Source organism: Notolabrus celidotus, chromosome 18, assembly GCF_009762535.1.
Source record: "Notolabrus celidotus isolate fNotCel1 chromosome 18, fNotCel1.pri, whole genome shotgun sequence".
NCBI classification, from domain to species: domain Eukaryota; kingdom Metazoa; phylum Chordata; class Actinopteri; order Labriformes; family Labridae; genus Notolabrus; species Notolabrus celidotus.
The window spans coordinates 26,784,861-26,811,639 of record NC_048289.1 but is presented as its reverse complement, the minus strand read 5'-3'; the positions used below and the strand labels follow the sequence as shown (position 1 = coordinate 26,811,639).

Below are 26,779 nucleotides of genomic sequence, written 5' to 3'. Positions count from 1 at the left end.
ACGTACCGGTTAAACGTTTCCAATCACAGCCCCCTGTCATGATGTGAGCTCTGATGTCCCTAAATCACTTAAAATCACTTAAGGACTCCTCACAGTGAATTTAAACTCCCTAAAGCGATATCAGTTAGAAAAAATAAAGGTTTAAACCTGTTGTAGTAAATAAAATTACACATTCAACACTTTAACTTTCAGACTTTAACATTTTAAATCCAACACTGAGACCGTTTTAAGAGTTCTTCATGCTTCTTTTGCCGTTTTATAAAAGACTGAGGAGCTTTCACAACACAAGCTTTGCCACCGTGGGATCCCTCCGGTCTCCCCTGTGACTGATGATTTCCTCATATAGTGCACCATGACGCAGCTGTCTCCTCCTTCCCCTGCAAACCAATGAGCACGGTGGCATTAATCTAGATTAATAAATAATCCACCGAGGGGGCAGGAGGGAAACTTTGTTACCTGCAAACCTAAAGTGGTTTCTGCATCGCCCTGTGCAACTCTCACCTTGCGAGCCCGAGCCTGACACTTCCTCTTATTGATATCAGTGTGATTTATGGATCTCTGCTCCCCTGGCCATCCTCAAACTAGAGATGGGCGAGTGATTTATCCCTGTCTGATGCTGCAGGGTGTCTACTGCTGGGAAAAGAAGGGCCTCCAGCTTGAATCCTGTTTTTTTTTTTTGGAGGGAGTTTATTCCTCAGCAGTGTGTAGAGATGCACTGTTGCAGCAGGGATTAGTTTTAATGAACAGGTACATCTGCCACTCTCTTCACCCAACCCTGTCGACCTGACCCCTGCAGTGCAGAAACAAGTGTTGGAAATTAAATGGATCCTGGATGACTCAGCTTCGGTTGAACTGCTGTTTCCACATAAGTATTCTGGAACTGCTTTCTCTGCTTCTGGTCTGACTTGATAAAGGTCTGACATTCATGTCTCTACGTCAGTCCACCAGATTTTACTATAATTACTCCAAGACATGGCGTCCCTCTGGGCAGAGTCTATTTGTCATCTGGTATTGAGGATGCCTCATTCTGAGATTTTCACTCCTGGTAGAACATTAGTGAGCTGTTTTTCTTTCAAGGATGACTTTCAATCATCCATTACAGTGTGCTTTAGTTTATTTTAGTGGTAGTTTAGCAGTCAGACCCTGGTTCTCCCAAGGTTCTCTGTAGATATCTGTTTTCATCATTACGTCAATGAACCATACTCCAAAGGCGGCCATCTTTTCTGTTACGTCTTGCTCAGGGTGAGAAGCTTGAATGTTTTGATCATGTCTAACTCTCAGTAATCTGACAAACTGAGGTCATTTCACTGCTCCCTCATTAATACACAGCCACAGAGGTAATACAAAGGGAAAATCTGGAAATAAATCAGGCCGTATTTTAGGTTAACAAACATATTTGATACCCAGTAGCTAATATCAGAACATAGCTAACATTAGCATCCAGCCACTCATTGGTTAACAACAACAAACAGTTATCCTGCTAACTTTGTAGCTGACTTCTTCAGCAGCACCTGAGTTTATGTTGCCGTCTGATTTTACAACAGTAAGATGTTTAAGTGCTGTACAGGCAGGCGTCTGCGTCAAGGTTTTACAAGTGTCCCTGATAACTTACGGCATTCAGCCTGTTACTACAACAACCACCTGAGCATTTGACTGGAAGTATAGTAAACAGGGTCACGAGTCAAACTGAAACACTGGAAGTGAAGCAGGGAAGAGACATGGAGAGAGGCAACACAGAGGCTCCCAGACACAAGGGATTGTCCAAAGTAGCGCTTATTTGACGATGGTGGATTAGAAAAAGAAGCCCGTTGTATGGGCATGGCGGAGGTTCTTGTTCGCATGGCGGGCTGCAATGCGTAGTTAGTGCAAGCAACTGGATTGAGGCTAATACCCCAAAGTCGAAAGTAAGATTCCTGTACAGTACTCACGTATATTGTTGTTGGCTAGCTAAGGTGATGTAAAAATAGACAGCACAATAAGCGTTAGTGCTACTTAAGTGTTCAGCCATAAATAATTATGTCGCCTGTGCCAACGTTTCTCCTTACTCAACTCAACTTTATTTGCACATATCATACAGACAAGCATGTAGCCCAAAGTGCCTCACAAAAGAACAGAGACACAAAACAACAGAAATGCTAAATTATTAAAAGCTAATCATAGATAAAATACTTAAAAATAAAAATAAAATCGATACAGTAAAATTAATAAAATACGTAAGAGTAAAATCCAAAATTAAAATAGCAGTTAAGGTTAAAAAGATCAGATAAATACAATAAATAAATAATAAAGATAAATAAATATATAAATAAACAATTAAGATGAATAAATGTTGTTAAAACAATGATTATAAGATTACCCTTTGTTTCTGTGATCTTCAAGTGTAACTGTAAACTTACAATTTGCTGAAAACTATGATGCTGATGCTTAAGCTAAATATGTTATCAAGGATATATACACTAACTTATTGATGAGCAACCACATGTGGCCTAATATTTATTCTCAGTCACTGCAATTTTCTCCATTTCTAAGTCTGGGTTAGCGTTGTTGTTCTTCTTCTGTTATTTAATGCGGTTAGCAAACACCTTACAGATGCGCTACAGCCACCGTCTGGTGAGAGTACTACATTACAATCAGGCACCACTAAAAACAGTGGATACATTTATTTTTAAGATGAGATGATAGTCACATTAACTGTTTGATTATTTTTAAATGAATGACTATTGAAATAGTTAGCGATCATGTCAATTTCTGTAAAAAAAAAAAAAAAAAGAAGGAGTGTCCACTCTCTTTTCTAAAAGTAGAAGTTAAATAAAGATTTTCATTGGATCTGTTCTTTTTGTGAATACCTGGTCTTTTATGGAGACGTACGTCCCGCCCTGCTACAAAAACACTGCTCCCTCCTTCCTTATTTAAACCCCTCTCTGCCTTTGCCTCAGTAACTTCTGTGTTAGCAGTAATCACATTAAGAGCACTCTCATGGGAAGTGTGTGTCCTCTCTAATTCTATGATTGTGTCTGTGGGGTTTCCTCTTAGATGACTTTTAATTTGAAGGCCAGGGGTAACATGAGATAAATCCTATTGGATGCCCTGCTACACTGGCCTTTGCCATCTCTGGCCCCATTAAAGGACACTCTATTGATTGTAAATAAGCTTTGTAATTAATGGATGGTCGCGGCTGTTCCTAGAGTAGGCTGGGACTCCGAGGGGGGACATCTGCACCTGCTGCCTGCTGGATTCCCTTTTATGTTTCAAAATTAAGATGGGGCTTAGTGATTAAAAATTTAATTCAGTCTACAGGAGGCTTGAAGTATAAGGAGGACCTAATCCTCTAATATTCTCAACATTATGCCGTGACGAAGCAATTCTCTAAGCAGGGCTTAAAGCTAAACCTACATATTTTTATGACTAAAGCTCGTTTAAATGCAAGTTTAAAGCCTTTGACACAGGTCGAGCTCAAAAGACATATTTCGGAGAGTGTTAAATCGGCCTTTGTGAGGCATGTGCTGCTTACAAATGAACCAAAGCTGTGTCTGTGTTTGATTTCCCTCATCCAAACGAACACGTGTGCCTCTTCTGTGGTGACCAGAGCAGATGAAAGCGGCTGGTGAATGTGCCTTTAAGTGGTTTTCAACACACTGGAGGAGCGTTCTGCCCCGGCTGTGGAAGAGCCTGAGATGGGCTGCATCCGCTTACGCACATTATCTGTGAGAGCATGCTGCTTCTTGGCTTCCCTTCACAAAGGCCGGTACACAGGGTCAGAGAGAGTGGGAATGAGAGATGTGTGTGTGTGTGTGTGTGCTTACACCCTCAGATGAAACATTGCTTTAGCTGTGCATACGCGTACATTTTTATGTGCGTGGCTGTCTCTCTATGGCGACCTGCGAGTCTGTGTGTGTGTGTGTGTGTGTGTGCTTACTTGCCTACTCAGTATCCTGTCCTCTAAGATTTCATACATTGATTGCCTCCTGTAGGAACAGACAGATACATCTCGTCCTATTTTCTGCTTTGGCAGTTAGTAAACTGCTCCAGCGTTGCCGGCTAGCTGAACACGTTACATATTATAGAAACAGATTTATCGAGCTAGACTCTGCTCTCTATTTCATCCCTATTCCTCTCAGCTTTGGTGAAAAAAAAGCTACAGTATGCACTGAGTGAGTCATGGCTTTTTAAGATTTTGATTTAGTATTATAATCACAGAATGCCTTCTGGCCCGCACTCTAACCAGAGCAGACATAATAAGCTGCTCCCAGCTCATATTTTATGCCGAGGTGAGGTTGCGGTGAGTTGCTCGGATACTTGCGTAGCTGCCCCGGTGCAGCCTTGTCTGTATCTCTGGAGATGAGAGCATGAATGCCAATATATCTGACCTGCTGCCACCTTACACTCTCCTAACACTCGTCTACATCCTGTCATGGGAAGGCACATGATTCATACCAATGAAAAGGTTTCAGACGGAGGAAAGGACACAAAAACACACTCCTGAAAGAGAAATATGCTCTTATCATTTCTGATAGTAACTAATGGGTCCTGTCTGCTTATTTACCTTGAACTGACGCTGCTGCTTTTAATGCCACTTTTCATCTCTCCCTCTTGTAGACGTACGGATCAGTCGTGTCACTCTCATAAAGCTTCTCTAATGGTCGCTGTAATTAAACTGTTATTTAACCAGTTCTTTTTCCTTTTCCAGTTTACCTAATTGAAGTTGATTAGAGATAAGACCTTAATGTGCTGCAGTGATAATGCAACAAAGCAGAAGGAACAGAGTTAAGATTTTTAGAAAAACATGAGCTTCCACTTGGATGAGGATGCATTTTAAGTGCCAGTCACTGTGACTCTCATGTCTTGCAAGTGGAGTGCTACAACCCAGCTGTCTATGGGAAAGGAACGTCACATAGAACCAAATAAATCTGGTGTATGTACAAATAACTAACAAAAGAAGGTGAGCTGCAGATTATAAAGAACCCTCAGGCTGCTGCTTCAAATCAATTTAGAAAATATGTCCGTGACTTTATGTTTTTAAAGTTCACCAGGCTGTGAATACAAGAAAACATCAAACTATTTGACCTGTTGCGTTCTCTCACCCAAGGCCCTGAAAAACATCTGAAGCATTAACCTGCTATGAGTGTTTCTGAGGGCGTGTATCCGTTCTTTGTCTGATCACTTTTCCACAAACTCCAGAAGTTCAGCAGGTGTCTGAGTTTGCCTTTAAAGTGGAAGCTCGATCTAAACAGTGGTAGACCAGTTATCAAATAAACACCATAGAGTCTTGCTGAGACATTTGTCCTGTAGTTTATCAGGATGATTTGGACCTGTAACAGATATATTGGTGTATATCTTTTATAATACACAAGTGTACAAAAACTTGATTGCAAAAAATAAAGAAAACATCACATGAAGTAGTATAGAAATTGTGTCATCGCATACAGTATTGTATTGTACAGCATTTTATGGACCTGTATCGTATTGTCCTGTCCTGTCTTGTATCATATTGTCTGATCTCGTCTCATATCGTATGGTATTGTAACGTGTCATATCGCACCAACTTGTATCGTTTTTAAAGGTGTCCTATTGTTTCATATCGTATCCTGCTGTCTCGTGTGGTACTGTAAGGTATCGTGTCATATCCAATTGGCAACCTCCGGTCTCAAACGATGAAGCCCATGCGGAAGTGTTATAAACTGCAATACATCGAGAATCAGCTTGAGGCTGGCTGCAGAAAGACCGGAAACCACATAGACATGAATGGGAAAAAGACGATATTTGCAGCATTAATAAACATGTTTACAGCCTGGTTCAAAAAACGGCTTGGCCCTACGAAGCTAATCTCTCTAATGGCACATTCTAATGTGACGGTTCAGAAGATATAAGATTCTGAGTTTTTGCCCAAATAAGGACATGACTGACTTGACTCCCGGTCGGGAACACATAGCTGTTGGCTAGGAGGCTCACACTACGTCACACTCTGCCTGGTTGAGTTCCGCGTTTCCAATATGGCTGCCGCCGTCCATTGGCTTCAAAACAGCTCTCAGGAACAGATGGGTGACGTCACGGATACTACGTCCATCCATTTTATACAGTCTCTGGTCATATCATATCATATCATATTGTATCTTATTGTAATGTATCGTCTCATATTGTAACATATCACATCGTCATGTCATATACAGTAACATCATCTCATAATGTATTGTAACGTATCACATCATCTCATGTCATATAACATTATCTCATATTGTATTGTAACCTATTGTATCACCTCATATCGTATCATCTCCTCGTATCACAACCTCTCGTATCGTGTAGTCTCATATCGTATCACATGTCTCGTATCGTATTGTAACATATCGTATTGCATCACCTCATATCGTCTCGTATTGCACTGTTTCGTATTTTATTGTAATGTATCGTATCGTCTCATATTGTATACTTTCGTTTTAATTGGTATCGTCTCTTATAATAATGTGTTGTTTATCAAATTGTTTCATGTTGTATTGTATGGCGTTTTTAGTATGGTATTGTTTAGCATTGTTTCAAACCTTATCGTATCGTGTCATATCATCCTATCCCCAATAGCAATGTTTTTTTTATTGTATTGTATCATGTTGTATCATGAGTTATTCTGCTAATCCCACCCCTAACCAGGAATATTAAGCTTGTTTGATAAAATAACATCTTTTTGTTAAGAGAGCTTCAAACCTTGAGCCGACAGTCGAACAAATCTCTCACAGGGAACTTAACATCTTACGTTATATACTTGCAGACATTGAAACTGAAGGATTAGTCACATTGGACGGAAGCTTGCCAAGGCTAAAGCATGGAAATACTGATGGGAACCGACCTTGAGCGTTCGCAGAATGATATATCATAAGCATGAGACTAGCGGCTGTGATAAAGCTTTGTTCTCCTATTATTAAACACATTACATTTTCTGCCCTTTGTGTCACCAGTATTCAAGGAAAATGGAAAAAGTCCCCGAATTAAGGAAGAGTCATTTCCTTTGTTCGTGTAAATGCCTGTAGCATCGGTTAACTCACCGCCTCAGCTCATTTACCAAGACAATGGTATCAGATGCTGATAACACGCTCATAATGGACAGCCTGTAGGAGGCTCTTCATATGTCCTCAGATACTGTTAGGGGTTTTACTCCACTGGAAAACGGTTACATCAGGATCTGGGCCAAAGTTACAGAGAAAACTGTCAGCTTTTCCTAGAGGACCCACTGTATCACATTGGAGCTCATTCTTTATTTATAGGAGCTTGTCACAAAGGCTGAATGACGGCACTGTTTGGCAGTTGAGGTCAGAAATAGTCAAATGTGACGTTGGTAATCTCTCCAAATCAGCTCTTTTGATTCCAACTGAACTGGTGTGTCTGAGCTGACGCTACAACTACCTTGAGCTCCATTTGCATGCACACTGACGGGGACACTAACTGCCACTTTTATTGACTGGGGAGATGAATGGTAAGCTGTCAGATGTGCTACTAGAAAGCCAATCATTAGGAACATCAGTTTGCTCTGTCACTGTCACTGACGCACAGTAATTATTCCCCCAGGTAGTCTTTTAAGAGAGGTGTTGAACTGGCCAGATATTGTGTATCATAAAGTAGAGGAAGATATGCTTGGGCTTTCTTCTATTCTGATGTTTTCACTGTAATTTGTGAGGATTACACTGAACAATATAAGCCTGATAATGAGTTCAATCAACAGATGAGGATCCGATTTCCACTGGATACAGCTTGTTTTATCAAGACAGTATTCAGTCCATAAGGCACCTTTATGTAAGCATTGAACATTATTGAGGTTTTAATACTAGTAGTATCCAGGAATAAAAAGTTGGAAACTTTCCATGGGAATAAACAGAAATAAAATCAGGAATTTACTAAATTGAAGGTTGGCTCTTAATAGTGAACTTAAATATAGTTGGGGAAAATATATTTTAGCATAATCCTGACTAAAACAACCAGATTTCTTTCAAGTACAGTTGAATATCTATTCTATTCCTCAATCACATGCACATAACACACTGCTTACTGCAGGGCTATTGAGACCACGCCCCCTGCATGCAATGTGAATTCCTCCATCACATGCACAGATGATTTCTAGAATCCTGCAGAGGCTAGGCTTGAGAAGCTTGAGGGAAGATGCTTTTTTATTTGCATTTTGAATGGGACTTCGTTGGGATTGCATTTTTGTTAAGTTTTGAATGGTTGGGTCGGGGGGATGAATAATATTTAACTCAACATTCATGTTTTTCTTCTTCAATGAAAGAATTGATTGTTCAATAAAATATTTAACACTTGATAAAGTTCTACTTACAAATAAATCTGTTTTAATTGTATTATTTTGGATGGGTGTCTGCTTATAACAAAACAAATATTTATGCTTGGATATGATACCTTTCCATTAAATTACTCTCAATTCCTAGTTAATTCCCATAAATTCCCATGGAAAGTTTCCAATTTGGAATATTTCCAAAACTCCCCAGCTTAACTTCCCATGGGATCCAGAAATAGGTATGAAAAACCTTCTTGGACACAGCATAGACTAACTTAGAAAGGTTAAAATCCAAATTGAGGATAATATGCATCTACATCACAGTCAGGTGTCCCTCACCTGCTCCATGAGGACTTGAACCATCAATATTCTGTCTCAAACACTCAAAAATCCATAGCTAGATTAAAAAAAAAGTCAAATAAATCAAGACTTTAATCCCATTATGCTCTACTATCAGGTCTTGCTCTGTCATCATTTCGTGATAGACTCCTTTCAAGGTCGGGCGGGGAAACGGGAAAAACAAACGGGTTAAGCGTACTTAAGGGGGGTTAAGGGGAGGAGGGCTTTTTGAGACCCTGTCCACGTTCCTCCTCTTTCTTGGAGTTGTTTGGGTTTGAAGCTGCCTTCTCAGCTGGAGCTCGTCTGTGGGGCTCTGCTGAGTCACTCCCACCTAATGGGGAACATCTGCTGCCACGCTCTCTACCACTCACAGCAGCGATGCTATGTGGGCTTGTTCGAGGGGGGTCAGAGAGGGAAGCGAATTAGTGGGATACGACAAGCTGCTGTCAAGAAATTAAGACAGTCTTATGGTTTATAGCTTTGTCTGTTGGCTGTGTAACTTCTGTTTTTGTGTAGAATCTATTCTACATGGTGTATATTATAAAACATGACCTTGATCTCTTGAAGGCAAAGCGTATTTATTGCCTTGATTTACTGTCTCAGTTTACAGTGTCTTGTTTTTTTGTCTAAGATATTCCTCATTTACATCCAGTGTAAGAAACTTTGGCTACAACTGTGTTAGCTAGCTAGTAGCTGTGATCGTAAAGGGCTCCTCTATTAAAACATTGCTACAGACACTCATCATTCTCTTCTCACCCAGGTCCACTTGTGATAAGTATCACTGCAGCACTGGTTTGTAAAGGTAAACAACAAAACTTAGGTAGAGTGCACCCTTGCTTAAGAACAGCTAGCTTATCAAGATAGCATATCTGTCAATTTACTTCAGTATGAAACTATTAATCTCAATAATAAATGACTGGTACTTCCTGAATTCATTTCACCTTCTAGTATGATATAAAGCAGTATCATTTGCATGGTCATCTATTATCAAAAGAGGTAGAGGGTTGGATAATTAACTCAAAAGAGATAAAGAATTCATCAACTGATCAAGCCTAAACCCAAACTCCTACATAACCATACAGTTTAATCACGTCTCGTTAGGGATGGGTACCGAATTCGGTACTTTTATAGGTACCAACCGTTGGTAGTTGGTACTACCGAGTACCGACTCACGTAAAATCAAACGGTACCATGTTTCGGTACCTGAACGCATCCCTGTGACTGTGAGGGAGTGGAAGAGTAGGTGATTTTCCATACTTTCGCCCTGTAATAAAGTCAGAGACTGACCGGGTTTACGTCTCTGCTCTCTGCTCTCTGCTCTCTGCTCTCTGCGCGGGAGCGCGCCAAACGGAGCCTGCAGCTACGTGTGTGCGCACTCACCGCGAGGCAGAACTTCATGAGGATTAAGTTTATTTTATACAGTCTATGGTTAATCTGACCCTCTCGCTCCGACTACCTAACCCCGTTTATAACCGTTCCTGTGTGCGTGAATGAGACGGAGAACAGCATTTTTTCCCGTCCGCAGGCATTCACGTGTGTTCATTGATAAACTCCCTAAAGAGCAATTAGACCCACGAGCATGAGTCAGCTAATATATCTTTTAAACAGAGTGAGTCTCTGTGTTTGTGTTTGTGTTTACCATCTTTGCAGAGCGCTGCATGTGTGTTATCTAAAACTAAGAGAGACAGGCTCCACTAGTCCATAACTTGGCGGAAACACTGCTTACCAAAAAACTGAGAGCTCACAGGAAAACTTTTTAAATGTAGTGTTATCATAGCCAGTGGGTGTAGCCTAATAATGCATCAATTTAGCCCGGGGTCTGCATCAGAGTGCCGACGTCAACATGCAGCTGTGTATGATTTTCTATTATTTGCTTTTTAGTCTTGACTAGACAGAAAGAAACAATTTAAAAGACATTCTGATAAAATTCCCCATGTTGGACGTCTTTTGAATGAGCATTGTGATCAATGAATCAGTTGTTTGGTTATCTATACATCTAATTAATGAATGTGTTCCTCCTGGCGTTATGCCTTTGCTCCTCAGGTAAATCATTGATGATCCTGACTCCTGTGAACACGGTTTGTCTGTGTTGAATCACTCTTTCCATGCCGCAGGATGGAAGTTGTAGTTCTATGAGCATAGAACTACAATGTATAACAACCGAATGTACCGATACTACGATCTCTTTGGATTTGCAGATCATGGACACATTCTAATCCTTCATGATTTAATACTGTCCTATGGTGGCTGACAGGAGAATTATGGCCAAGCTGTTGTCTCTGATGGACATTTATTTTCTATATATATTCTTGTTGAAATTCTTGATCCAAGATGGCTGTGTGCATGGACGCTGCGGCTGGTTGCCAATAAAGGCTGGTTGACAATAAAGGCATTCTATTCTATTCTATTCTATTCTATTCTATTCTATTCTATTGCACACCCCTATTGTATTAATAACTGTAGGGTTTTTGGTTCCTCAAGTCCACAAGTCAAATGGTTCTTGAGCCAAACAAAGACCCTGATTGATCTTACTGGCCTTATGTTGGAGTTTTATACCATCTGTTTTTGTGAATGAGTAAAATCCGATGGTGTAGCCACTTTGAAAACATTGTTAAATTATTGTTGTTGGTTATATGTAGTTAAAGCACCTCCTGTGTCATATCCTAATCATCAGTAAGCTTAAGCAGTAAGGCACATTGATGCTATTAAAGGTGCAGTTTACTCCAATGGGACTTCCTTGTTTTAGCTGAATCTGGCACAAACCTTATTATAACTCTTTTAAAAGCTTTTTATTCACGTCCACCTTTACAGCCTAGCTTTGTTGTGCCTCTGTGATAATTCTAATAACGCTTTAAACAGCTGAGTTCTGTTGTTAACAATGTCAGCTCCGTCTCGCAGCAGACAGTTGGCCACACTGCAAGTGGTCCCAGAATTATTAATATTTACCGTCTCTTCTTTCCCGAACAGATTTCTCTGTAGTCTGGTCCAGGGGCATCTGCTGCAGTCATGTTTAGGAACAGCTTGAAGATGTTGCTGACGGGAGGGAAGGCCAACCGCAAGAGTCGCAGCAGCGGTGAGTGTGTTTTTCTGATGGCAGCCACAAACAATGACGCATCTGCCTGTCAGCGCACAGAAGGTGGTCACTTGTTCTGCCGGAGTATTTTTGGAAGCAGGAACACGCAGAACACCAGATGAAATGTATTTTGGTTCGTGACAGCTAAACGTGACAGCTGAAGGCCCTTTTAAAGCTGTTTTCTGCTTAAAATAGATCTAAACCAGCTCATCAGTTCTGCTGCTTGGGTAGCTTTACCTCCTGTTGTGAGAACCAGTTTCCCATTGACAGTTCAAACTTGAAATTGGCCATGCAATAACATGCTGCAGAATATGAGTTCCTGTTATGTGTTGGCAGCAGTTGATTTTTGGGTTTACTTTGATTTTTATGTCTCACTCGGGAGCCTGCAACATATCCCAGCTCAATCAAGCTCACTTCACGTCCAATTAGTAGTTCTGCAGCACCTGCTCAGTGTTGCTTTTTTTACTGTTTGGTGGCAGGAGGAAATATTTGAACCTCACTGTTTAATGATTGCTGCACCATCAGAGCTGTTGTAAAGGCACTGTGTTAATCTGCTTGTGAAGCAAAGCGGAGTCAACATTTCCTGCAGCTGTTTCACACTAAAGCTCTCCACAAGCCAGAGAGGAACTTTATTTGCAGGCTAGTTTAAACCTCTGAGCAGATAAAGTTTTTAAGGTCAGACTGTACCTTTTCTTTGTATTTAAACTTGGCTTTATCGTGCATTTTAGGGTGCAGGTGTCAGGCTTGATGTGTGGACTAAAAATTCTTGAGGATGCCTGAAAAGGCCCTTGAAGTCTTTCATTCACAAGAAAGGTCTTCAGTATTTTCTTGTCTGCTGTTGACCGTTTATTAAGATTACATTTGTACCTTACTGAAGTCTGTGAGGAATACCATATTGGCTGTAATATGGGATGTCTCTGATTATAAGACAACCCCTCCTTTCCAAGAATATAATAGGGGAGAACGGGGTTGGTTGTCACACGTGTTGGTTGGCACACTTTTTATATCTCGACACCATAGGGCACTGTCTTTAAAATTGGGATATGGACATTTCCAGAATTAGGATCAGAGCTCACCTACATAGTCTTCTCTGGAGTAAGACAGCTGAACTTGAGGTGAGAGGACTTTTTGTGTTTTTCATGTCAAATTGTAAATATTCAGCTCCTCAGTATTTTTCTTCTAGGCTTTTAAACGATGGGTTTATAACAACACAAGTGTTACCCTTACAAAGTGTGAGGGGAAAGCTATAGTTTAGATTTTTATTAGCTAGCTAACTAGTTGATACATGGTTGTTAGCCTTGGTGCTAGCATAAAATTGGGGTAAAGTATTCAATGTCTGTAACTCAGACAGTGACTGCATGTAGCCTAGTTGAGTCGGCCATTATTCTTCGGCCTATTTGTTTTGTTCTTTATGTTGTTATATAGGCTGGCCTAAAGATGTGTTTCCTGTTCATGTTCCTTGCTTATTTTATGATCAAATGCATTAAGTTATGTAGGCCTATCACTGGTCAGTGCAATTAAACTTTCAAATTTAGTTCTGCCTTCTTGCCTTTTTTCCCATTGAAATACCATTGTGACAACCAACCCCATAGTGTGTGACAACCAACCCCATAGTGTGTGACAACCAACCCCATAGTGTGTGACAACCAACCCCATAGTGTGTGACAACCATCCCTGTGATGGGGTTGGTTGTCACAATGTGTCAGAGTGTCTTTGATAGTTAATCAATCAATCAATCAATCAATCAATCAATCAATCAATCAATCAATCAATCAATCAATCAGACTTTATTTATAAAGCGCATTTCATACAATGGCACTGTATCACAAAGTGCTGTACAAGAAAAACAACTTAAAATAGATAAATTAAGAAAAAGATCCCAGCCCCAGCCCCGACCCCAAACCCACCCCACAATCCTAAGGTTAACAACACAATATGCAACAATAGTATAAAAAACAATAAAAATAAAATCAATAAATAAAAAATCTAAATAATTTGCTGAACGAACTGAGGAAACGCTCTGATGATATCTTAATCTTTATCTTAGTTAATTGCCTCTTTGTTGCAATGAGTTGGAAAATGAGAGGGATACACATTTCAAGCCAACACCTTAAGCTTCAATTTAATGTAGGAATGACTATTGAAAGATGTTTTGATGATAAGCAATCATCAAAACAGTAAAAAGTGTGACAACCAACCCCGTTCTCCCCTACTTTTATATAAATAACATTTGAAGACAAGACCTTCTTCTCGTCTTAGTAAAATACTGTGACACAAAAAATACCTCTCTCTGCATTTTATACTGGTTTTCCATGATAGATGAAATCAAGTTTTGAAATCTGTACATAAAAAGGGTTTAATCTGGTGAATACTGGAGAAACTTCGGTGCAGACTTTTCAGCATAGACTTCTAAATCTAACCCACACTCTCTGCGTGGCTCACAGACTAATCCGTATGCCCCTTTTCCCCACAGTCAGGCGAAATAACTGTTAAATCACAGCCACCATGTTACTCCGAGGTCCTCGTTGGAACCTTTTGTTCCCAGGACTTGCATTACTGTCACTCAATCCTTGTAGAAGTCTCACTTAGAGGAACAGGTCTTTGATGTGTAGCATAATCCCGGCCAAAAGCAACACTTAGGAGAGGTATGAGCGATCATTTTGTACCAGCACAGTCGCTCTGATTTAAATCTAATAAGTTTCCTGTTATTGCAGAGCCAGAGCAGCAGCCTCCTCTCTCTTCACCGTCTCCCCTGGAAAGGTTCTTTATTATGGTGTGAAAATGTGCCTTCTAAGGGCTCCAGTCCAGCCACCCACTTTACTTGATCAGATGAATTAATTTTATAAGGCTTGAAATATCTCACAGTATGTTATGTCACCATCTCTTCTCTTCACTACACTTCTTAAGTGGATGTGTTAATGAAAAATCAGTGTGTTAAACTGGTTTCCAGTGGTTTGAGGGCCAAGGCGCGTTGATGCTGTCGATGGCACCAAAAAGACCCTTTAATGTTGATTGATATTTGCTTGTTTAAGAAGATGTTGTGCCATGTTACTGCATACTATCATTCAAAAAGCATTTGAGCTTCAATGTTCAGTCTTAGTCGAATCCTCTTGCTCTTTAAACTACAACCAAGATTGTTAATTCTGCACCGCACAGTGTCTGGGAAGGAAGAGAGATCTAAGTGGTTCTCTTAAAGACCCTGTTCTGCATTTTTCAAAACCTCAAGCTTATTGATTCTGGATCCAATGACATAACGTTATATCTCAAGTCGCGGCCTCGTATTTAGACCAAATCATATAAATATAAAGCTCTTGGATAAAATAGAGTTAAAATAGAATTCTGGAGGTCAGGTGGCTGAACGTGTGACAAGGTCTGAAGTTTGGCTCCAGGTTACAAAGCAAAAGATTAGAAGGAAGTGAAGTGAAGTGCAATTCTCGTTTCATGGCTTTATTAACGTAACATAATGGTTTTAATTGTTTCTATATATATATATTAATTTAGCGAAAGAACTAATCTGTCCACACCGAATATTGTAACGGCATTGTTACTGAAAGGACGCTGCTTTCCAGCCTTGTTAAAGCTGAAACTCTGAACATAACCTAGGGCTGGGCGATAATTTGATAACGATATATATCGTGATATAATTTTTCTCAATATAAATATAGCAAATGTTCAATAAAGATTAAATATAAATAAACCTGTAATAACACCCCCCAACCACTGGAAATGAAGGGGGCGCAAATGAGCCTTCAATGCTAGTTGCCACCCAACATTAGACAGAAGAAGAAGACGACATTGAACAGCCAATCATGTCGCTGGGTGAGAGGAAGGCGTGGTTTAAAGATGTTTGGAGTGGAATGTAAACACAGCTGAAATTTTGAGAAAACTCAAAACCTACCAGCTCAAAGCAGAGTCGTTAGTCTGACACTGTGTTGATTCTGCCTTTACATTTAAATGAAATAAAGATTTGATATTTATCTTGATAATTATCAATATCGACTGGTATGAAATATTTTATTGTGATCACATCATTTTCAGTATCGCCCAGCTCTACCATGACCTGCTCCTGACCAGGTTTGCTAAGTAAGTTAGCATGGTGATCTAGCTAGGTTAAAAGAGGGCCAGCTACGTGACACTGAAAACTCTGCCTTTAAAATCAACATTTTCGTTTTGAATCTTGCTTCACGGTTCAACCCTCAAACTTTCATTTAGAAGCGTTTTTGTAGTTTCACCGCATTCAGGCTGAACGCTACGCTAAAGATGCTACTCAGTGCTTCGTGCTGTATTCTGACCGTAGTGACTCTGCTTAACTATGATGTCATGCATACTTTTTTTCCCCCCAACATTGTTTTTATGATTTTCAACAACTTTAGACATACATTTGTCAACATTCATACACATATCATCACATATATGTGCATAAATACAATACTGAACATACACCAAGATCCCAGGTGCATTAAGAAAGGACATAGAGAACTAGAGACATCTTACATTCACACATAAAAATAAAATAAATAATAAATAATAAAAAAATAATATTTATATATATATATAAATATATATTCACATACACACATACATAACATACATACACACGTATACACGCATACAGATTATTTACATACGCATGTCATGTATACTTAGTATGTAGTGATTTGATATTTACATGCAGGAAGGATTTCTTCCCAGCATGTGGACTCACTAATTGAGAGAGAAATAGTAAGAGCTGAAGCTAGTTTTAGCAAAACCAAGAAAGCTATGTTTCAATGGTGTGTATTTAACTGTGGTGTACCAAACAGCTCTTTATTCTATTGAGAATTGTGGCATCCCTAATAATTATGATGACTACTGTCAGTTAGGCCACATTTTCCACAAAGCTTAGGTGCATTTGTATGAACATTTCACAAAATACAACAAAAATATTGTATTGCGTGACTTAATTCTTTACCAGGGTGGCTGCTATCACCTGTTGGGGCTACTTTTCTACACACACACTAATGATACACACCACATCTCTTTATTCATTCACTGAAACAACGACGTCCTTCACTGCAGGGCTTTAAGGCTGACTTGAACAAGCTTGCTAACAGAAGCGTCCTCCGCTGCACTCTGCTGTCATTGTGTTTGTGCATTTATGTGTGAAGCGGAGGCCAAGCAGCAACACATGAGCGTGCTATCCTCCAGTGTTTTCATATCTGTTACCGTCAGGGAATCCTCTCCTCCCAGAGCGCTGATCTCACAATCTGTCTGTAACATCTGTATCCTGCAGTTTCATACAGTTTTAAGGACATTACAGCGAACGCTCAATTACACACAACAGCTACTTATAGCCTTAATTTAAAGACACAGTTCATACGTATTAAACATTTCTAAGAGGGCCAGGACTAGTGTGCAGGCCCAGATGTTTTCTCTCTCTCACCCTGCCTTGATTTCTTGTGACAGACAGGGAGCGCTAGTCATCTACATCCTGTTCCTGCTACTGTGGCAGGAGCAGTGGCACTCTTATAAAAAGAGCCTTCGTGGGGATGCACTGGCTGCTGCACTTTGGCTTCAGTTGAGATGTGAGATGTTGGAGATAAGATGATCGTCCTCTTGTGTTTGACATAGAAGCTTTGGGTCTGGAAAATACTAGATCTCTTATGGTTAATATACAGGCTTATCTAAACACCATACATGTCCTCTTGATCCGAACTGGGGAACAATGTGAGCCTCGAGTTACTAAGCTGGTAAATGTCAATTTTCAAATTGAGTAATCCAGATTAGGGACTCTGATTGTGAATTATATGAAACTCTGTCTTGACACATGCAGGGTGTTTTATCTCAGGAAGCTGCTTGTCTTCAGACTCTTATTTTATAAGGATGTGACAGGATGATGTGCTGATTAGAGGCTGCTAAGACACCGCTCCACTGTTCTGTCCTTGGAAATACATTGTCACACTTGTAGCTTGTTCACTTGCTAACATGAGCTGGTTACACATTGCTCCGGTTGGGTGGTTAGATGCCAGTTTAACCAGACACAAACTACACACAACTTTATCTTCATTTACTAGATAAAAATACTGACAAATGTGTCACACAATGCCTGAAAATATAAATAATTTGTTCAATGAATTCATTAATTCTGGTGCCAACTAGCGAGGATGATGACATTTAATCATTTAGTATTCAAAATAAGTTTATGTTTTTAATCTCTAGGGTTAAGTCTTGGTGATATTATTTAAAATAATGGTCCCATTTAGAGTTAAATCACCAGTAAAGCTTTAGAGACTAACATGCGTGGCTGCCTTTGATTAACAACTCTCTACCTTGCTAGCCTGATGAATTTCAGACATATCAGGCATACCTTTCGCTGCTGCTAAGCTCTTTATGCACTCCATGATTTTTTCTCATCTATCATACTGTGCCACAAGCTGGTCCCAGGCAGGAGTGACCACTCTTGAGCCATTATACCACCACCGCTTAAACAATGTGTGTCACTCTGCAGGAACAATGCTAGGGAGAACAGGGCGTCTTTAATTAAGGAAAACTGCTTTTTCAGTACGAGCTGCAGAAAAAAGGAACTCAATTCCAACTGTTATCAGAGACTGCGTAAGCTTCAGTGTTTTTAAAACAACCCTGAAATCATGGCTCAGGGCAAACCAGTCATGTGATCACTGATTTAACCTTTGTATACATCAGTCTTGTAGATAAATGTGTTAATGTGACGTTCTGTTGTGAAGTTTTGTATTGTTTCTAGCTGTCTTGGGAGAATTGAAGCCAATGCGTTAAAAACTGCAGTTTCGGGGCGCTGGTGGCCTAGCTGTCTGAGCGCCCCACATATAGAGGCTACAGTCCTCGTCGCAGAAGTCGCCATTTGCTGCATGTCTTCCCCTGCTCTCTACCACCATGTTTCCTGTCTCTCTTTAGCTGTCCTATCATAAAGTCAAAAATACCCAAAAATAAACAAAAAAACTGCAGTTTCTCGAGTGTCCGCTTGAGGCTGGCTCCGGAAATACCGGAAACCACATACCCACCAATTCAAAAAAGCGGATCTTTACAGCAGAAATAAATATGTTCGGGGCGCTGGTGGCCTAGCGGTCTAAGCGCCCCACATACAGAGGCTACAGTCCTCTTTGCAGAGGTCGCCGGCTCGACTCCTGGTCATGACCATTTTCTACATGTCTTCCTCTGCCCCCCACGTTTCCTGTCTCTCTTCAGCTGTTCGATCAAATAAAGGCAGAAAAAGCAGAAAAATATGTTTAAAAAAAAAAAGAAAAGAAATAAACATATTTACAGCCTGATACAAAAAACAAGTGTAGTCTGAATAGCTCATTTCTTGTTCGACTCACACTGTAAGGGGGGTTGAATTTTTCACAACACGGCAGTTTAGAAGATATTAAGATTACAAATTATCCATTATGAGAGGCACAGCTGACTTGATTGACCGGAGGGAACACTGTAGCTGTTGGCTAGGAGGCTCGAAGCCCGCCTCTTTACCTCCCACTAGCTCGACAGCAGTTTGGTCGAGTTCAGCATTTCCAATATGTCTCCCGCCGATGATCCGCTTCAAAACAGAACTTCAGAAACAGATGGGTGACGTCAAGGATACTACTTCCATTTATTATACAGTCTATGGTTTTTAGATTGATGTTGCATGTTCTTAGATCTTCCTGCCCGGGGAATACGTATGTAAATTAGCTCCTTTAGGTAACTCTGGCTCAGCAGTTGTGTTGTGCATGGTCCCTGTCGAATTAACTAATAATCTAAACTAAACTACCGTGATGACCTGTCAAAGATGAAACAGCTAAATAATGCTAACCCATCCTCTAGCCTTGCTTCTTCTAACCTAGACTGAAGTGGAAAAACCTCTTGGCTTCAAAAAGGGCGTGCACAAACAAACGGATGAAGCCACAACGGCCACAGTATGTTGGTTCTTATATAAAGGCTGATATCAGGGGGCAGTTTTCGGCTTTTATCAAGTCGTATGTTTACTCATCTTTGACTCAAATCATGTTTTTGTCCTAAACACTATCATTGGTATTCAAGTCAGTCATTCCTCTCAGTCCAACCACCCTGCAATTAATCAGACTTCTTCTGAGTGTTCTCCTGAAAGTGTGCGTAATCTCACTCCCGGAGACTCAGGCTGTCTAAACAAAAAAAGGACAGATGCCATCAAAGTTACATCAGCAGTGTTCACATATCAGATGCACAATGAAGCCTTTCTGTTCAGACACAGATCAGAATCCATGTAAGGCTGTGTTTGAGACTGTGCAAGCAACTGTTTCTGTTTCCTGCAGCAGTTTCATTTACAAGTCGACTCGTCTGAAAAGCCAAAATGTGAAAGGGAAAGAAAACGTCCCCTCGTTGTGTGTTTGACTTTGTAGCTTGAAAACGGAGAAATTGTGGAGCCATTCCTTTCATTTCTGTGGGTACAATTTTGACTTCTCTCTCCCTCTCTCCCACATCATTTTGTCCAGACTTGAAACAAAAGTCAGCCGCCTGACACTGCAATTACAGTTTATGGCATTGGCTGATTGGAAAATGAGAAATGGGGTTGAAGGTCGGGTTGTCTGGACGGAGAGCTACTGCATGACTAATAAGCAGTGAGAGAGACGGGCTGGGGCGTGGCAGCCGAACAGACCCTGTGTAGTTTGCACACAATCGCACGTGTTCACATGAAATTAATTTGGCTTCAGAAGATAAAGCTTTACTCACCAAGGAATGTAACAATGAGCCATGTGCATTTTACAGAGCAATTATGCGAAATTGTCCTTTTTATTGTTATTGTTTCAAAGAGGCCATGAAAAATGACTACATGAGGAGGCTTATTAGTCCAGACTGCAACTGCATTTTATGCATCTAGTATAAATACTAAAGGACAGAACAGAAACATATTGAACCATCATTACATCAGACTTTGTGGTTCCTACATTTCACATGTTGCGCTCTCTTTACATCAGAGAACTGCCACACATGTGAGAGGTTACCACAGTCACAGAATCATCCCAGGGAAGGCTATACATAGCTTTTACAGATCAGAGTCACTTTCACAACAGCTGAAGGTCAGCAGATGGATTTTACACTCGTTTAGCTCTTAATTGATGAGCCATGCTTAAATCATAGATCTGCTATGCTGGTTTTCACAGAAGTGGCTTTGCTTGGAAGAGATCCCTTGGAAAAGGTCTCAGTCCAGTTGTTTTGTTTGCACCAGAGTAGGGTTCACAGCTTTCATACTGGACTAGTAGAGACAGAATAACTGAGTCCAGCCCAAACTGGAGGAAGAACAAACCATGGCTCTGCATTGACTTTGTACTGTGTGTCTCAACTCCTTTAACTTTTACCTGATAGCAACATATAACAGAAAAACGCCGACAAGCTGCTCGAAAGAAGTGGATACAGGCAAGGAAGGAATATTGTGAAACTGTGGAATCCTCACGCTAAGGTTAAAGCTAAGCTACCCAAGGCTGTTTGACCCGTAGACTGTACATGGATGTAGCCTCAGTGGCGTCATCCATTGGTTTCTGAAGAGGGTTTTTGAAGCCTATCGTCAGCCGTCGCCATATTAGAAATGCTGACTCAACCTAACTTTAGTTAGTTGGGCTGGGCCTTTAGCCTCCTCACTAACAGGTACAGTATGCCCACCTGTCAGTCAAGTCAGCTGTACCCTCTTTACCATACTCTAAACACGTTTGGCTGTAAAGAGTTTTTTTGAACAGATGTGTATGTGGTCAGCAGTACTTCTGGTACCAGCCTCTAGTGGACACTTGTATAATTGCATTTTTTTTAGCACTTCTGCACCGGCTTCATTTCTCAAGTCGGAAAGGTTGCCGCTTGGTTTGACCAGATAGTTGTTTACAGTTATGTCCTTGTTTATGTGTAGAAAGAAAGCAGAAACATGAAGCCGATGGGAAGGTGCCAAAAAACTGCAGTTCCTAGAGTGTCCACTTGAGGCTGAGTTCAGTGGCCAGTGAATCCTCATTAAACTTCATATTGAGATGCAAATTTTTACAGAAGAGTTTCACATTTTTGCACCCTGATATAAAGATGGATTTGGTCTGTTAGGTGTATATTTTTATTTGTATAGGTACTGGATGGATTTTGTTTTGTAACTAATTTATTTTGATGACAGAGTTAACTTTTGGAACTCCCGTGCTCATGTCTATGAAGGCCAAGACTTCTGCATAGTCAAGCATAATTAAAGACATGGCTGATTTGACTGATGCATTATAAGCTAAGAAATGATGACTGGCATTGTGGCTGTTTTCCAGGAAACTAGGCTATGGTCTCATCCCCACCACTTTGCTCTTTTCTAGATCAGCCAGAAGTCAGTTTGAGTAAGCATTTCCAATATGGTGACCGATATCTTTGGGCTTCATTAGAGTGATATCACTGAGACTTACCTATATTTTCCTGATCCAAAATGTACAGGTAAGGTGTTAGCAGCTACACCTATATACTGTAGTTATCACTGTGCTGTTTGTGCAATTGATGCAACATGATGTTTGGACGATGGATGGTTCTCCGTCTTAATTCACTGATCCAAATTGGGTCTCTATGTTTGAGGAGGTCTCCTATTCTGTTCCTTTTATGGAGGACAAAATATATGTTGTTGGTTAAAACCATTCAACAAGGACTGGATACCAACCAGAATATGCTTTTTATCATTTAGAGAAAAGGTAAATGAGTCTTTTTTTCAAAAAAGTCAGCCCTGGTCCGTTTTGATTGCATCTTACAGCAAAGAAGCAGATCTGTTCCCCCCTTCAGGCAGATGAGGAGCGTTCCAGTAACTCGGCAAGTCTGAAGGCAGCAGGTGCCTGACAGGAATCAAATCGGTCCCCCTAATCACTGCACTCTAATTGATGGCTCATTTTCCACAGTGGTGCAGAAATCTAATTAGAGATCATCAGATCAGCAAACATGCTTGGAGCTCTAAGGCACGAGGAGTGACACGACAGCCAGATCTAATTCAGTGCACTGCCAATCTAAAACATGCAAATAAACCCACCTGCACTGTGCAATCCCACTAATGTAGAATATAGATTCATGATACAACTTTGACTGAAAGATACCTCATATGAAGAGCTTTAAAGTGCATTATTCCTGTCGTTATTTTGCTTATCTTTGAAGCAGTAGAATGGATCAGTGCAGTGTTATTTAATTATGTTCAGACCTTAAAGGCTAAGGATTGATCAGTTAGTGGAAAACACCCTGATGCATTCAATGCCTTTCAAAATGAGTCAATAAGCTACTTAAATATGGATTTTACATGCAAATGCTTTCACATTATTAAGATAACACCTGATGGATGGTTATGTTTTTAATTATTGCCTTGCACATATTTTTATTGTCCATTTTTTCTTCTGAGACTCAGCTTCTCTGGAGTGCCTTTATTTCCAGTCATGTTACTGACCTGTTGGAGATGTTCCTCATTGGAATGTGCACTTTTGGTCGACTACCTGATTGAACGTCATCACCCTTGCTGGTCGACACCAGAATTGCAAGTCAGTTGCATGTGGTTTGACATATTTCAAAAATGGAGATAAAGTGAAGGCTCTGTCTGTTTGACTCAACCGGTGCGATGCTTAACCAGCACAGGTACTTGGATGCTAACCTGCAGGGAGAACCACACTCAGCAAACTGGTTGACATCATTTACCTGCAAACTTTCCAGCAGAAATAAACCTGTTTACTTCCTGGTACAAAAAACGAGTGAGTCTGGATAGCTCATGTCTCGGCACACACTGTACCGGGGGTGAACTTTTTGATAACGCGGCAATTTCGAAGATATTAAGGTTACAAGTTTTTCATTATGAGAGGCACAGCTGAATTGACAGACATGCGGGAACACTGTAGCTGTTGATGAGAAGACTCAAAGCCTGCCTCTTTACCTCCCACTAGCTTGGCAGATGTTAGGTTGCATGCAGCGTTTCCAATACGTCTCCCGCCACCGATTGTCTTCAAAACAGCGCTTCAGAAACATATGGGTGACGTCAAGGATACTACTTGCATTATTTATACAGTCAATGGTTTGTAGATTGGTGTAATGCATGTTCTTAGATCTTCCTGCTCAGGGACTACGGATGTAAATGAGCTCCTTTAGGTAACTCTGGCTCAGCAGTTGTGTTGTGCATGGTTCCCGTGAATTAACTCATAATCTAAACTAAACTACCGTGATGACCTGTCAGAGATGAAACAGCTAAATAATGCTAATCCATCCTCTAGCTGTGCTTCTTCTAACCAAGACTGAAGTGGAAAAATCTCTTGGCTTCAAAAGGGGCGTGTTCAAACAAACAGATGAAGCCACAACTGCTGCCATTATTTATACAGTGTTTGGTTTCAACATGTGATATGTTGTCTTTGCAATGCTTTCAATTGACTATAGGGTTTACAAACCATTGAAATCTGTTCCTTTCAACTTTTTGGGAAGATGGTTGTATAATTTTTTCTCAGATAAAATCTCACGGGAGCAGAAAAGATGGCAAAATATTGTGCTACATCTCCACTCGTCCATATCCCAAAACTGTCCAATCCTAAGAAGATAAATACCTTCATACTGAACATAATTGTTTCTGGTATTTTCTAATTGTGAAAGAAGACTTTCAGTTAAGCCAAATATAAAATGCATATGTTTAATAAATTCTTTGAAAAGCAGCTGATCAGTGTTTAAAGGAAGCTGAAGGTTAACTCTCTAATCACAAATCTAATACTGTGGACTGAATAATGAGTGAATACAGAACCATCAGTCAGATCTAGATCCAGTCACATTTGCATACTACACTTGGACTTATCATTTAATTTGTTTTTATGCTTACTTATGTATTTTTGAATAATTTTACCCTCTCAGATGTGATTGCGCTCTGAAATCTATTAAATAAAACTGAAATGTATGCAACACATGTTTATGCAGACGTTGCACATTTACATATATATTGCAAAGCAAGCCATGGGATATCCAGTGGACATTAGTGACTTGCTTTTAACTGCATGGTTATTAATCATTCCACTGATCACAGAGATGAAAGAGGCTGCAGGAGGAGCAGCAGCTTACCATGAGCTGAGTCTGGCTGATCTCCACGGAGCGACAGATTGGCACCTACTGCTCCACAGAATGGCCCCTTCCGTCCTGTATTAATGAATCCTGGGTAAAAAAAAAAAATGAATGGAGGGACTTTGGTTGACCAGGTTTTGATAACATGCGGGAAGGCTGTACTCCTGCAGAGGGAGTCAGGGAGGGAAGGAGGGAGGATATCATATTTAGCTCTTCATTCACTAAAGTGGTTCTGTTTGTAGCATCAGATAGTAATTACAGATAATGTTTCTGTGTGAAGAGTTTAATTCTGACACTGTTGGAGATCACTGATGCTCAATTTCAGGGCTGCAAAAAACACATTTTCATTATTAATCAATCCGCCTTTTGTTTTCTTGATTATCTGATTATCACTGGCAAGTCCAGCCCTGATGCTTCAGAGAAACAACGAACTATTCATATGAAACAGAAACAAGCAGCAGATCTTTCTAATGTAGGTTTTTGTGTTTTTGCTTAAAATGACTTAAAAACCAATCATCAAGAAAACTTTTTCATGGAAGTCAAATAACTTCATCTCTAATTGATTCGTATTCTGCTCAGGTTTGTAAAATATAACTCTGTCGTATCACTTTGCCGCAGCTGAGATTAATCTGTGGACTCATTCTCAGCTCACACTGAGCATTAGAAGTCTCTGTATGTCTTTAATTCCTTTGAAATGTGCACATTAAGCTGCTGCGTAAACACAGACTGTAGACACTGAACCAGACAATAGATCCATGAATCAATACGGTGCACGGCTGTCTAGAAGAGCTTTGACCTTTGGTTACTAAGGACAACAGCCTGATGTCTACAACCTCCTTGAGCTTCTGTGCCATGTGTCATTTAGCCTTCTTCCTTCAGCTTTGACATTTAATCCGGAGATGCTTGTCTGCCAAAGCAACGTTTCCAACCATTGACTGTCTATAGAGATGGATGGCACGTCTCAGTCTCCTCTTGTTGTACAAAAGTGAAGCAAAAACTAAACTTGGGACCAGCTGGTGGAGCTGCAGTCTTGATGTCCCACTTTTTGCACTGACAAATATAAAAAATTAAGTTAACGATAGAACATCAAAGATCCTTCAGGTCGGCACCGTTTACAGGTTAGTTACTGTTAAGTGTGGTGCAGAGCATCTCAGGAGCCTCATTTGATAAGAGAGCTGTCAATCATGGTGTTAAACCCCTTTTCCAACAAGTCTAAAGGTAAGACAAGACTCAGAAAACTGCCAAATCAAGCACAGTGTATTTAAAACAGCCAAACATTACAGTGGGTCAGCAATGCCAAATTGGTTTGCTGAGTGCAGCTATGGTTTGCAGAGCTAGCACCACCAGTCTTTGGTCCTCCTTGCAGGTAACGTCCACATGCTTGGGCTGGCTACCCTTTGCATCGGTTGATTGGTCATATGCCAGTTTGGTAAACTGTGTTTGTTTACATCCAGGTAGTAGAGCCTTAAAATGTTACGGCTGTATGGGGGCCGAGATTACGTAACTGGGGCTACAGTGCCAGCTAGTGATGTTACAGCTTTCACATCATATGACCAGCATTTCAGACGTAAAATAATAAACATATGAATGATTTATTCAACCAACTACTAACTCTGGTGTTACCTAACAAAGGTGTCAAGGTTCAATTGTTCAGCCACTTAAACACATACATCTCTAAAACAGCTGCATGTCTCAGAAAAACAAACACTTGAATATTAATCAGTGTGACAAGAACTAACTGTGACATCAAAAAACATATTTGTGAAAAAATGAATAGGTGTGTTTTTTGTATTTTAAAGTTTGCCCCATGTCTAATCTGTCAACATGAAGAAGGTGGACTCAATGACCCATACTGCAGCCACAGACGACTTAAATGATTTGTCTTCACTTTTGGCAAACCATTGTGTCATCCATTGTTTTTTGTCACTGTTTGGCAGAAATCTTGTATATCCATATTTTATAATTTTGCATTAATCAATGCTATAAATCTCCTTTTGTGCATGTCAGTAGGCTTTCAAAAATGTAACAGATGAAGAGTATTTTAAAAGCTGGTGGTTAAATCT

At 40.2% G+C, this 26,779-nt stretch overlaps 1 protein-coding gene across 4 annotated transcripts in view; it reads left to right on the top strand.

The window, feature by feature from the left end:
• tanc2b (tetratricopeptide repeat, ankyrin repeat and coiled-coil containing 2b) overlaps window positions 1-26,779 on the top strand; it is a 242,485-nt gene that overhangs the window by 63,125 nt on the left and 152,581 nt on the right. For all 4 annotated transcript variants that reach the window (XM_034708630.1, XM_034708628.1, XM_034708626.1 and 1 more), the window contains one exon: window positions 11,582-11,687. In XM_034708630.1, coding sequence (XP_034564521.1) covers window positions 11,621-11,687 — 67 coding nt within the window. In that variant the 5' untranslated portion in view covers window positions 11,582-11,620. The remainder of the gene's footprint in view (window positions 1-11,581; window positions 11,688-26,779) is intronic.